At 35.8% G+C, this 14,435-nt stretch overlaps 1 protein-coding gene across 3 annotated transcripts in view; it reads right to left on the minus strand.

The window, feature by feature from the left end:
* LRBA (LPS responsive beige-like anchor protein) overlaps positions 1-14,435 on the minus strand; it is a 418,626-nt gene that overhangs the window by 54,311 nt on the left and 349,880 nt on the right. For all 3 annotated transcript variants that reach the window (XM_064450320.1, XM_064450319.1, XM_064450321.1), the window contains exon 48: positions 7,005-7,172. In XM_064450320.1, coding sequence (XP_064306390.1) covers positions 7,005-7,172 — 168 coding nt within the window. The remainder of the gene's footprint in view (positions 1-7,004; positions 7,173-14,435) is intronic.

Raw genomic sequence — 14,435 nt, forward strand, 5'->3', positions numbered from 1 at the left:
CTTTCTCACTCAAGAAGCAGCTATTGTTCAAATATAACTAATAACTACTATGATACAGTTTGGTAAGGAAATACCAGACCACATCTGCAGACACAGTGGGAACACTGATGAGCTAGACAACCTAGGCTGCAAGGAGCAAATACAATGAAAACACTCCAAACAAAAATTTTTAGTTTCCCAATCACTGTGAAAGTCAATACAGGTACTATCTGGACTGCATAAAAAGCCTGCAGTCAGCAATCAAAGCATGCTGATGACAAAAAATAATTACATTTTTGCAGCCTGTTCACTTCCATGTTTGATTCAAGGCTAAATGACTTAGTGTCTGATAACCGTATACACGAGTATCTCTCATCCGTTCCACATACAGGAGAGAAAAAAAAGTTAAAAAAAGGAAATCCATTCTATTCAAAAAAGTTATTTTTGAAGGATTATGAACATCACTTTTTTCCATCCCTTGTTTACCTTCTCATTATTTTCTTACTTAATGCTGGCCAACAAATATGTCAGCAATCTAAGACTGACCAGCCAGGCACAAATGAAAATGTAAAGAGCCCAGGGGGTCTCAAGGCCTCTCTGGCTCTGATAGATCCACAAGACAGGTCAAGCAAGAAGAGGTGAGGGAACTGACTGCGCTGAAAATTTCTAGCCTTTGAATTTCAATCAGGGGCTGAGAAAAAAAAACAACCACCACTCGGAGCTGAAGAACTAATTTGCATGAGTTACCTCCTTCCAAAAAGCTTTACTACTTCCAGCCAAAGCAGTTGTTTGATTCTTATTTTTTTAATCCTTATACATCAGACATCTCACTCCTACTTTAGTTGGTTCTAAAATATCACTCTTTTTTTTCTGCTGGATAGAGAAGCAGAAGCACCAGATAAAATTAGAATCTATTCTGTCACAAATGACAAAAAAGGACATCTAGGTCAAATATTTTTCTGGACCAAAACCTAGCTGAATACTTTTATGTCTAAGCGCTGTAGTTAATATGGAAGTTAAGACAAAGGGCAATAAACGCCCATTCGTCGTGTCAAACTCTGGGCTGAATGGAATCACAGAAGTGCCACACCTCCCAGCTATCACAGTAAACACTTGCTTATGCTCATTTTGCCTGTTTACTCCAACACCACAGATAGGTCACAGTGTGAGCTGAGATGTGAGAATTAATAGGTAAATGATTCGAACTGGTGGCAGGAATGGTTCTCCTGTTATTTTAATGCTCCTTTTACCAGAAGAAAATACTTCACATTTTTGTGGGAGAGTCCCAATGTCCAGACAAGCTGATTTCATGCAGTCGTGGTACCTGCCCACCCACAACAGCACCGGAGGCCCTGCACACCTTCACAGGAAAAGACCAGGGCACAGGTTTGGTTGCAGTTGTCAAGTTCACCTCTCCTTAGCTATGAAATTAGTATGCTTCCTTTAAATATATTCTTCTTAATTCCAGTTCAATATAATGGTATTTTAACTCAGATTTGCAATTAAAACTAGACCGATTCTTAACATTTCTTTGGCTTTTCACACCATTACTGTGCTGTACAACATCAAGCATGACATCTGTGCAACACACTTCTGGCCAGAGATGATTCAAAGATTGTTTCTACAGTACTTTGAATTTTGCCTGCATGAATTCGTTACTGAATTCAGCACATCTACATTTACTGCCCTGTGACAGTATTTTATAATCACTTTATCCTACTTTTTAAAACTCATCGCAGCCACAACGCTATTGCCCAACCTGCTAAAAACAGACTGACCGTTTTCCCCAACTATTTAGTAAATATTAACTATGCTATAAATACAAATCATGTTTATACTTTGTGAAAGATTCACTGTTGTCAGAGTTCTCCAGCTGAGTTAGAGCTGAAATATGCTATTAACTCCCACCATGAACACAGCTAAAAGAGAGGCCAAAAATGCTTTCTCTGGGATAAGATATCAGATCTGCTACTGCTGTCATGAAACTAGGGTCACGTAAACTAAACATCCTTGTAACTTCTTTTGGAAAGCACAGAAGTCTCTCAAAGTGTAAATATTTAAAAATAAAATTAGACTCGTAAGAGATAGGCCTAAGATGCATAAAACTCAACCAAAGATATTAATCTTGGGCAACATTTAAATGCTATTATCCATAAAATAATTCATCCCATATGCCTTAAAACTGAAAATAAAAGAATTATTCCCTCTCTTTATATAATCAGAAGTGGCACATTCAAATAACATACCAAATGCTATGTCCAAGCTGATTCTTCATAATTTTTTTAACTCCTCAGTTCATACAGAAATAAAGTATCAACAGTAGAAGGAAAGGTGTCGATAGAACAGAGAAAGCTGTGCTTCCTAATGTTAAACAGACTACCTTCATGTAACAAAAAGGCACCTTCTCTTCAAAGGAAGACGTATAGAACAATAGAATAATCTAAGGTTAAAAGCAAATAACTTAATTAAAGTATGTGGTGTATTAAATTGGATGGGACTTATTCTAATCTTTTTCAAACTATTACTGCTCATTTTAAAATCATCAGTATTCCTTAACTGCTGCCTACAAAGATCATATCAGATGACATTTTAAAAATTATTTAAAGAATATGGTTAGGTGCTTCTTGATAATCATGGTACAAAATTTAGTATGCTTCCTGAGGTTCAGGAGTTCCTGTAGTAAATCAATTATGTATTTGCCAAGTAATATTTTGCCTTCCCACTATTATTTTTACGCTTATCCAGTGTTTATGCTAGCTACATAGGGGTATCAGTGGAGAAATGGACTTTTAATTAGGAACTCCGAGTACAGCCCACATTCACGATCAGCTTTTGTTACACTATGCTAGAGACAAGAGGAATTTCTATTCTTCTGACCAAGACGCTAATGGAATACCCACAAATCAGTCCAAGATACAAATTATTTTCTACAGATTGTGCTTCACCTCTTAATCAGTTGTTTGTCTGAATGGCTTAGATCTAATTCTACTTCATTTTTTAAATTTTTTTTATTCTTGGACAGCTATTGCAAAAAAAAGAGCAGAATTTGTGATAAGAAGGTGCTGTGAATTCTCTCCAGAACAGTCGGATGACATTTATCTGTGCTACTGTGACTCCTTGCCTCTTCCATACAGGCAACAAAAAAGCCCTTCCAAGGCAGATCTTGTGATTGGGAGTTCCACAGATCAAAACGTGGTGTTCAAGAACGAGTCAACAGTAGATAATCGTACAGCATACCTCTGCTGGCAAATACCGTATTTTCCACCAGAAAGAGATGTGATATTTACTGCTTGTCAGCTGAACAGCAACTTCCCTCTGCAGTTGTAGCCTCCTTCAGCAAGATACAGAACTACAAGGATCAGAGTCAGTGACAATGCTGCTAAAATGGCTCAAGGTAAAAAGAGGGGGATTAAGGAATGGTCTCTGCAGGGACAAGTTGTGCACAGATATGCCAGCAGATATACTGGATCTCTTGCCTTGCTTCTCCTGGTTGCAGTTCCCTTCCCCCACTGGCTGTGACTCAAACCCTTCTCTCTTGATCTACTCCCCTCCCCCTGAGATTTGCCTTTGAATTATGCAAGCTTTGCACTCCCCAGGGTTTATCTGCCAAAAGGTAGCATGTGGCCCATGGTTTGCATTTTAGTTTAAGATTTTCTATTATAGCAGTCAGATCCTTTCAAAATACTTTACTTCCTTTATTCCCATAGGCAGAAAGAATGGCAGGAAAAAATTGTTCACAGCAGTATGAGAGGATGTAAAAGTTCTACATTTTCAGTTAAAAAAAAAAAAAAGAAAGGTGGAATATGGTTTTAATCAAGTAGTTTTCCTTCCTAGACGAGTGCTTCCTTCTTGTAATATATATAACCTGACTGCCTATAAAAATAAAGGTGCCAGTTGGAGCCATTTAGGAGACCTAAGGAAATTCTGCATTAACCTAACTCCTCCACTCCTCAGTTCCTTCCACTATTATTCTGTGTGTGGCCTCTCCTGATGACTTAGGTCACAAATATCCATACATATATCTGTGAAGATACTTCAGAAACACATGCATCATAGGCTTCTCATTACTGATGTGGTCCAGGCTTAGCATAGACTATCTATGTGGAGAAAATGCCATGGTTTAAGCACATTATATTATTTCCATATGATACCTAAAAGTCTCAGTAACTTGCAACTCTCAGAGTATACAGAAGCTTCTCCTTGTTTTAGGTTTGCAAATAAAAACACTTTTTTCTGCTACAACTGTCAAGATTTAAAGACCCAAACCCTGAACCTTATCAAGAGGAGAAAGCCAAAAGCATCCTTTTGAAACGAAGAAATCCAGAGTAAAATTTCCAGTTCAATAGCTGCCTAATAAACAGATACTAAGATACTGAGGTGCCACGCCTGCCTAAAAAAAAAACCTGTTAATTGTCCAGATCAGAAACCCATTTGGGCTGTAATGGGGAATTTGGTGGATAAAAGATGAAATACTTTCTGGCAAGCTGACTGAAGGAGAAAAATAAATGCTGATTGAAGCTGCTCGGCAGTATAGAACGTTGGCGCAGGTCCTCAGGGAGAAGGATTAGTAAGCAGGAAGAAGGTGAGGCTGTCAAAGGTGCATGATAAATTCATTTAGCACATAGGTATAGAATGATTATGCACATAGATATACACACAAACAGAATTTTTATTACTTTCATCTCTACTCATAAGTGAAAAAAGAATAACTCACCATTGGTGATGATAGTCATTAAATCTCTGCACTGCCAATATCATACCAGAGCTGATCATATGTAACATTTCAAATTACATAAACACATCTACATAATAAAAATATGCTTTACAAAATAGATGTAAATAGCAAGGGATACCTAGCTAAACAGGAATCTTCTTAGCCTTTTACTGATCTGCTTAAAAATACTAAATAGAAATATTCCACTGGACCAATCTTCAAGCAAGTCAGCACGAAAGAGCTACAAGATGCTATCCATTCTGCTGCCTGCATTCATCAGCATGTATTTTTGACACCATCAACAGTGTTTTGAAATTCTGCTGCTGCTAAGCTACTCTATTATTATGAACGCAAAAACACCTCTCCCATTTTCGTGTATGCCACTCAGATCAGGCAGGACAGAACGACTAAACAATAAGAAACGTTTTAGTAAAGTACGATAAAAACATGACAAATTCAGAAGATTTGGAAGCAAAATATATTAATGTATTTATACAAGTACAAAGTGAGTGCCTCTAACTGAGATGATCCACTCTTCCAGACAGATTTGTAACTTCCCTGGTCTCAAGTAACTTTTTTTCAGGCTACGACCCAAGTAGAACAGATCATAGTTAAACTGATAATAGAACTGTTCTAGAAAAATTAAAAACTACATAAAAACTGTGTGTGGCAGACCACTATTTTGATTAATATTACTTTAATTATTAGTTTCATAAACAATGGTTCAATTATGGTTTTCAATACCAAAAGTAAGAACAAATTACATACATGCCCAGTCTATTTTTCAGCTCACGCTTAAACTTAGCACTTCAAGAGTCTAATAAATACTCTGACAAGGCAAGAAGATTTTCTTCTCAGTGTACAGTGGACAGACATTATCAATGAAATGAAAACATGACAGGGTGAACATCTAGTACCCTTGGGTCAGTAACTGTTTCAAACCCAGATGATGACATTTTTTCTTAAAAGCCAAGTGTTCCAGCGTCTCTTGCCTTAGCTCAATTAGATGTATTTATGTGCAACATCTATATCTTTGCTCAAGTGGACCAAGATGCAGTCTGCAGATTGATGGCGACCCATGTAATGACAACATTCAGCCATCACTTTTGGTACTTAAGCCAGTCCTTGTGTACCTTCACATGCCCTGTATATCCCCCAAACCTTTCCCCTGCACCCACAAGCCAGCAACAACCCACAGTGTTGCTGCGATGTGACTTTCTCTCCGGAGGCTGTCAAGGTGCCCCAGTCAGATGGCCAGTACATTAAAATAATAACTGCTTACGTCTCAGACCTTCTTTCAATAGGCAATAAATAACAAAAACTTCAATTAGGATTAGCCTAGAATTCTACAGTGAACTTCAAACCTAATATTTGTAAGCAGAAGTGTCTTCATTCTTGTTTTCATTCAGTTACACATATATTCCCTGTTGGTATACATTTGGACACCCTTTTAAATAAAATTGTTGATAGCATTCATATTACTTTGTTTTCAGGGACTAAAATTGTTGATAGCATTCATATTACTTTGTTCTCCAGGACTCAGAATATTTTATAACAAAGTACCAGTTACAGTTATTCTATAAGTAATACACTTGCAGCTATTCTTGATAACAACATATTGACTGAACAGAGGATGTAAAAGTGATCAAAAATCTGTATTAATCACCCACTCATCCTTTTTTTTTTTTTTAAACAGTTGTTTAGATGGAGGAGGGAGGAGTCTTTAAGCCCACTATACCTTAAGGGATACTTTAGCAAACAGATTTTTCTGAATCGTGCTGAGCCCGAGTGAGACTACTGATCTTTCCAACGTTTAAATATTTACTTTTTCTTATGAAAATTACAAGCAAAATAACAAGCCAAAGAAAAATAATAGAAGCTACAAAACTATGGTGTTTGATGTGTGCTATATATGCAGGATTGCATTAAAAGAGAATTGTTAAAACTGCAAAAGTAAATTCAGAAGCGCAAGCCAAATCAAGGTTGTTTACTGCCTCCTGCCATTAAGATCAAGTATTAGTGAACAAAATGACTGCCCTCAGCAACTGAAGCAATCCTTGAACATATATTTTTATGTTGGCATCCAGGTGCACAAAGTTTAAGAACAGCTTGAGTGCTTATTCTCTTAATTTTGCATGCTGTGACGACTGGTTCCGGCACCTTGCATTTGAGTGGCATGTAGCCAAACCACAAAAGAACGCAAAGATGTGAACATTCGCCGGTAGCCTTGAACAACATCGAGTCTTTACACTTTCAACCCTGCAGTGGTTAACAAAGATTTTCCTTTCCTATATTTAACGTACAAACTTACCTCTCTCAATACAGAATCCGTTATTGAACTTAAATTAACAGCCCCTTCATAAGTCAAATAGTAGAATACATTCAGGGACCTGACAGCCTCCGGCCCTTGCTGTTTGTAGCCAAAAATCAGATCAATCCACTGGTGAAGCTGGCAGGAAACAAACTCACTTTCTAATGCCTGTGAAAAAAGCACACACAGATATATAAACTTAAGTTTGCCAGACAGTCATCATTTAGTAGTAGTAGAAACATTTTTTTAATAGCATACAAAATTATCTTAACAAGTCTAAATACAGAATTATTAACAGTATTTCAGACATTCTATCAAAAAAAAAAAAAAAAAAAAAAAAGGTGGGCCCTGTGACAAATGCCAGAGGTATCATGCCCTGCTCCCCACTGACCAGAAGACCTCGTTTTTTAAACTATAAGAGTGGGAATAAGAAGAAAAGCACTAAGTGGAAAGCATTTATGCATTTATGGACGGACGGGCTAAGTTTTTATGAACTCTCAGGGTGAAATTGTGCTTTTCTGTGTGATCTGCACAATGAATAATAACAGCATGATAATCTGATTCTAACAGACAGAGAGAAGATTAATAGACTTGGGGAAACTGAACTAACTAGGGATGTTAGGGTACAAATTATTTAACCTGCTGGAATATCAACTTGCTATTACTTTTAAACATTTCTTGTGTATGTTTCCTACACAAACCTACACAGAAACAGTACTATACTGAATGATTAAGCCACTTTTCTGAAGATGTTACCCAGGTACAACCCAGTCCTCAAGACAAAAGGATCCGAACAATAATGAATCTCTCCATAATGGTATTACATACAGCACAAATATATTAAAAGATAACTCAAAAATCACTGTCATCTAAAGAGATAATTCATCTAAATTAAATCACTAGCAGGACTTCCTTTCTCTGTTTTATAGAGAGGATGCGATATATTTCTTATTTGAACGAGCAAAGCTAACAACACAACAAAGTCTGATATTCTCTTCATCTAACAAAATGAATGGCATTTTCCTTGTAAAGGAAATTCCTGATTTTGAGCAGAGGAAGTTAAAATTAATCTGAAAACGAAGGAAATCACTCTGCAATTTGCACACAAAAATGATGGGTTTGTTTCATTAACCGATGCCTGAAAACAACATTTAAATTGACACATAAAAACAGCAATTGTCTTAATTTGTGTGGTGCACTCTACACAAAAGCCCTAAATATGTTCAAATTAGAGCAAGCTGCTTGATTGTCACTGCAGTCTCATGTCATATTAATGCATGACAAACATTAAACCATACACTTAAATGGCAATTTATATCATTTAAATGTTTACTGCCACACCAGATCATCACTCATTTAAATGTGACTTTCTGACAGCTAATTTCAGTTAATTTTCCTCGATTCACTTAATTAGAACTTTCAATCAAGAAAAGACCTGTACATATCTTTGACATCATATCATTCTTTTTTTATTATTATTTTTATTAGGATTCCCAGCTACCGAATTGCTGAAAGCATTCTTTAAAATGAATTACCACACAGTATAGTGTCTCTTTGGATAATCATATGGAAATACCTTACAACATATATGCTTACACAGGATTTTTTTCTTTCTTACTTTTTTCTTTTTTTTTTTTTTTTAAATTAAAAAGCCCCCAACATTTAGACACAGACTCACAATTAAAACTATAAAAAACCACAAGCAGGCCAATTAAAAATTAATGATTTCAAAATTGTTTAATAAGATAAAACCAGTCAGGAGTCTCATGAGTGTCCATAATACTACAATGTGCAGCCATAAAATTCTACAGGGCTCAGCAAATGACAATGATATGAATTAATTTTCTTGCTATCCTGCTAAAAAAATTTAACCCTAGAATATGCCTACTGTTATCATTATAACTATTTAATGTCATGAAAAACAGCATTAAGACTTGTGATCTTGTGTATATGTATATATATTTAGTACGTGCAGAGGATGTTCATATTTTCCTTTTCTTCAAAAGCTAGATTTGTAATAGGTCAGATTACCCTCACAAAGCATTCGGACATGAATAACTAGAGGAATATCACTCTGCAATCTCCTCATATTAACAGATATATAAATGTGACCTTTTTTTAAAAAAGCAAAACTAAAACACACTCTTTGCCTTTTCATGGAATGGTTGGGAGCCATCCTGAATTTACTTCTCTTTTTCAAGTTTAGAATTATGTTACATTTGTAATTTATACAGATTCAAAAGTAGATATTTTTTTTTTTCTACATTAGGCCATTTTAAATCTTCTTTCTTATTTGCCAAACCACAAATAAAAGGGCTAGACAAAAAATTACTACAGTCAGCATCAGTACCCAGGACGCTGAAGGACAGACCAAACATAGCACACAAATTCAAAGGCTAAATAAGCCTGCCTGTCATTTCAGGTTCACAGTGAAGCTCTTGGTTGGAGGGAAGTGCTTATGCTATGACACAATCGATGCAGGAACAATAGTTACCAGTCTGTATAATGATTAAAAAATAAGTAGGCTTTCAAAGAAAACAACACAATGTACCAGTATGTGTGATGCACTTTATAGCCACACTGGCATATACTGTGTAAGTATGGGTACTCCTTATAAAAAAAAAAAAAAAAGGTAAAAAAAGTCTAAGAAGTGAAAAAGTTCCAATTTGCATAACTATACAGTTTTAAAAAGGAGGGTTTTTTTTTAAAAAAAATGTTACTGTTAGCATTTACTTCTAGCAAAACTAAACCAAGGCTATCGAATGCTAAGCATTTAGGATTACTTAAGCATCTAGGACAGCCACTGCTCATTAAGGCTCAAGTTAAATACGGCATGCCGCGATGGGATACTAACATCCTTCCCATGCTGCTCTTAAAGCAAACCAATCAATTGTTAGCGCTCCCACAGCAGACCAAGTACATCATTTACTGTGTGCTCTGAGGAAAATGTGCAAAACAAGAAAATCCTCTAAAATGTCCAGCATAACACAGTAATATTCAAACTTATTGAGTTATTGTAAAATAAATCAGTGACTAATGCCCAATTGTTAAAGGATCAAACAAGACCTTGAAAAGACCGTCACATGAAGCCACACACAAATTGTCAATTCTGTCCACAGGGACTCATATTAACTTTGACAAACTGTCTTGGGGCTGATATCTGTTTCTTTAATGAGATCTATTAGGCAGAGGCTAAAACACTTGAGATATGCTAAAAAGTACAGTATACAGATGTCAAACACAAACACCTATTAGTAACTTTCATTTCTCCATTCCCAGGGTAGAAACGCTTCAGACACATCAACAAATTGAAGCTTTGATCTTACAAGGAAATTTTGGTTTATTCATAAACATTTTTCAAATGCGCAGTATGATGTCACTAAATATGTGCAATCAAAACCACTTCTTCATGAACAACCCTGAAATTAATTATTTTATGTGCATCTTTTTCTACCCTGTTTTCTGAAAGGAGTGAACAGAGAATAATTTCCTGCAAGCAACTAAGGACTAATATCAGTCTAACACTGTTACAAATGATTTTGCAAAACACGGTCAGAATGAGAAAAACATAAAACTAGCAGGTTAGGAAAGATTTTTCCTTTTTCCAGTACAAATACTCTAACCATTTATTATGATATGTTTTCCCAAACAATATTATAACCTTGGAATCGAGATCTGTATCTTTAAAGTGTCTACTGTTGGCTTTTGCCCTCTGCTTTTCTTTCTGGTTTAGATTATGTAATGACATATAGCATACGAAATGATGTCTATTAAAAATGAATACACACTGTGCTTGAGATTGGGATGTTCCAATGCTGAAATTAGATGAAAAGATTAACTGTATTTCTTTTCATGAGCATAGATATTTATTCATAATCAAGCTATTCAGAAACGGACCACAGACTTGCTTGCCTTATTCCTGTGCTGATTAAAGCGAAGTAATCTTGAAGTGCAGCATAAAGCATGCATGTAACTCTTACTTGAAAGACATAAAAGAAGTCCAACCTATACTAAATGTTTTATATAGTTAAAATGAAAGTAGGAACTTTGAGGAGAAGTCAAAACTGCTTCTCATATATTAATAATCTTTCCTATTCACTCAATTTAAAAAAAAAAAAAACAACAAACCCCCAAACCCCAGGAATATACTACATCAGCAAATAAGAAATTACACATCTCAAGTACAAATAATTGCCTATTACCTTTAATGGGCTAAATATTTTAATTCCTCTCTGAAGTAAGGCATTTCCTATGAAACACTTAAAATAATTGAGTCTCTTTTTTACATTCCATTTGAAAAATATGTATGAATAGAAAAGCATGAGTTAGGATTTCACACATTTTTAGCACAAACACAATTTTGACATGAAAAAATACTCTTCTTGAACATGACAAAGCAGCCACATAACTGCAGTGCCAGGTAACTACCTTAAACTAAATACGTATTCTAGCCTGGAAGTATGTATGTGTGCGTACATTAAGGAAAAAAAAAAACCACAAAAGCAAACAAAAACAAAAAACCAACAAAACCAAACCCAACAAAACCAAACAACAGGAATTATGTTTGCATGTGCAGGCTTTCAGACACCAGTTGGTAATGCTGCCTTAACATTGATATATGACCTTTGTAAGTTACAATGAAGAAGGCTGGTTTTTTCAGCCTAATTAGAACTGTTTCAAATTTTCCTGCTAAATATATGATAGAAAGTCCTTTCAACTTTTTTTTTTATTCTAGAGTTTCTTTCCATGTCAACCTTGTTCCAATCAAAATATGTTTTGAATTAAATTATTTTGATTCAATATGTGGATCACATTTCACTTCCAAGATTTAAAGTCCAAAAAGGAAAAGTTTAGGCTGTTCAAACAAAGCAAAAGCAGCCACTTTGTGGAAAGCTATTCACATTTACCAAGACTGACAAATTGTTTGTGTGCACCATTAGGTCTAGTTTCTGCAATAGTTGCCAGATTTCCTGTCCTCCTAATAACATATTAACTCTTGAAGTGCTGGCTTTATCTTTTGAGGTTTCTCAGTAACGACTAGTATTTAAAAGTAAATTACCAAACACACTTTCACCAGCTACACTATTTGATCACATGGGTAGACATCTGAGAAAAAAGAAAGTATAAAAAGCTGTTAGAAAGGTATTGAACTCAAGCCTGCCTTGAAGATATCAGGAGGAGGAGGAGGAAGAGGACAGCAGACGTACTAAGGAGAAAACTCTGAGTTCTGCATGAGGTAATACAAATTTCAAATGGATGAAACAGACATCAAAACTGTTTACGTGATTGGTGCATTCTAACTTGCTAAATAACTGTTCCAAGCAAATGCATATAGTTTTATTTACTGTATTTTGCAATTTGTGTTAAACATGAAATACTTCAGAACGTGAGCAATGACTCTACAGCTTACGTTATAAAAACCTATCTAATTTTTCCTTTTTTTGTATGTGTGTGCATGTTCCAGAAGTGCACTGCCAATGTATTCTTCATTATAACCAAGGTTAGCATTTTATTTTATTTCTTTACTTGGTTACTGATGCCAGGATAAAATAGAAAAAGAACTCCAGAAAATATAATCTTAATAAAAAAGATTTAACTCAGATGCTTTACTGAAGATGACTGATCTTATAGAACAAAGGATATCAGCAGTCTGAAAAGAATCTCAGACATAGGTCTCTGGAAGATAAACTTCCCTTCCTCTGCTCCTTCTACTTCTCTGTATTTAACAACAATTTACTAAGCAACAACAAAAGAGAAAATTTGTGTAATAGTGTAACTTAATGAAAGAATTCTGTGGCGAGGTATATTCTGCATAAGCAGCATGTAAACAAAGAAAAATAATGACTCAAACTCCTACCTCAATCTATATAATTATTAGCAAAATAGGAGTGAATTAGTAGCTAAATCTCAAGCACTTTTGCATCTTTCTAGTGGTTTCTATATTCAGTCTACAACTCTAGTTTTGTAGTTTAAACGGACAAGTCAGACAGCTGTTATGTATTTTACAAATGAAAGCTACATTTCCTTTGAAATTCAGCTTTAATCTCAACTGAAACGTCTATCATTAGGTGCCAGGAATAAAAGATTTAGGTGAATATGAAAACTTGCCTTGGAGCATTCTTAGCTACTCTGTCCATAAAGGGCAGTGATCCCCCTTAAAAAAAAAAATTTTCTTAGTATATCCATGATAATCTGCAAAATTGAGAACAATATTTTAAGGCAAAATTGCTACAACTTACCATGAACAGTACGTAGATAAACAGATCAAAAGTTGCATTTTTGTTTTGTTTCAAAGTTTAGACATCTACCCTATGTGCCAACAGTGGAAACATTTACACAGATGTTTATGTTTACTCTTGTGAGCAATTCCACAGCCTTCATAGTAGAACAACTGAGAAAGGTGAAGTAAAGCATCCTGGCTTGCAGGATCTCCAAAGTTACCCGTTAGAAGAAGACACAGCTGTTAGAATATTTGGAGAGTTAGACTTAAAAATGCAAACTTCCAAAGATGACACCGTGTAGAGTGTAGAGAAACTGAAAACAGGTTAAATAAAGCCAAACCAGTTCCCAAAGCAGTGTGGTTACAATGTCACATGCTGAATATGGGCTGAGTTGCCTACAGGGCATGTAATTGGTATATCCTTTTCCTTGAGCATGCACACTGGTGCTGAACAGCTGATGAACTATAAATTCACATGTCGGCTCACCTCACTTTCTCACGTATTCCACCGGTCACGGTTGTGACAATACTAACTTCCCCACTGAAAAAAAGAGTGGGCAAAACCTGTCTCAGCCAACTGGCTCGATAAACCAAGTGATGCTTTTCAAAAGACATACCAAGAATGGCTCCTTCCTAATCGTTCGATTTCTTCTCAGCCAAAGGTAGAAAAAATACAGAAGAATAGTGATAGGAACGAAAAATGATCAGAAGGTCTTTATTAAAATCCCCTACACGAAAAACAATATATAAAAGCCATAATTAATTACCTTTGTGGAATCACACAAATGGCTATCATTATTCATAACTGCGAAAATACTGATGTATGTGGCTTGTGTTTGTCCTTCCCCAGAGACACAGAGGAAAATCTAACCACAACTGGTTAGACCATGAACATTTATTACTACAGATATGGCTAAAAGCAAGTATTTATAACACCAGGAGGTGTTGCTGATTTCTCCATCATTTCCACCTCCCCCCATCCCACCCCTGCATTTTTTGTCCACATTTAAAATGTCTGCTATGTTGTTAGAGGACTCTCTCCTCCAGAAGAGTCAGCAACATCCTGAGGCAAAGACAGTGAATGAAACCCCTTTTGAAAATCCTCACACACAGCACCAAAAGGAGGCAGGAAGCTCCCTCCTCCCTGAAATTCAGCAATTCCTCTCCCAGTTCCGCCAGCACTTGTTTGCATGAAGACTGACAGCGTGGAT

The sequence above is a fragment of the Phalacrocorax carbo genome, chromosome 4 (assembly GCF_963921805.1).
Source record: "Phalacrocorax carbo chromosome 4, bPhaCar2.1, whole genome shotgun sequence".
Taxonomy (NCBI): Eukaryota; Metazoa; Chordata; class Aves; order Suliformes; family Phalacrocoracidae; genus Phalacrocorax; species Phalacrocorax carbo.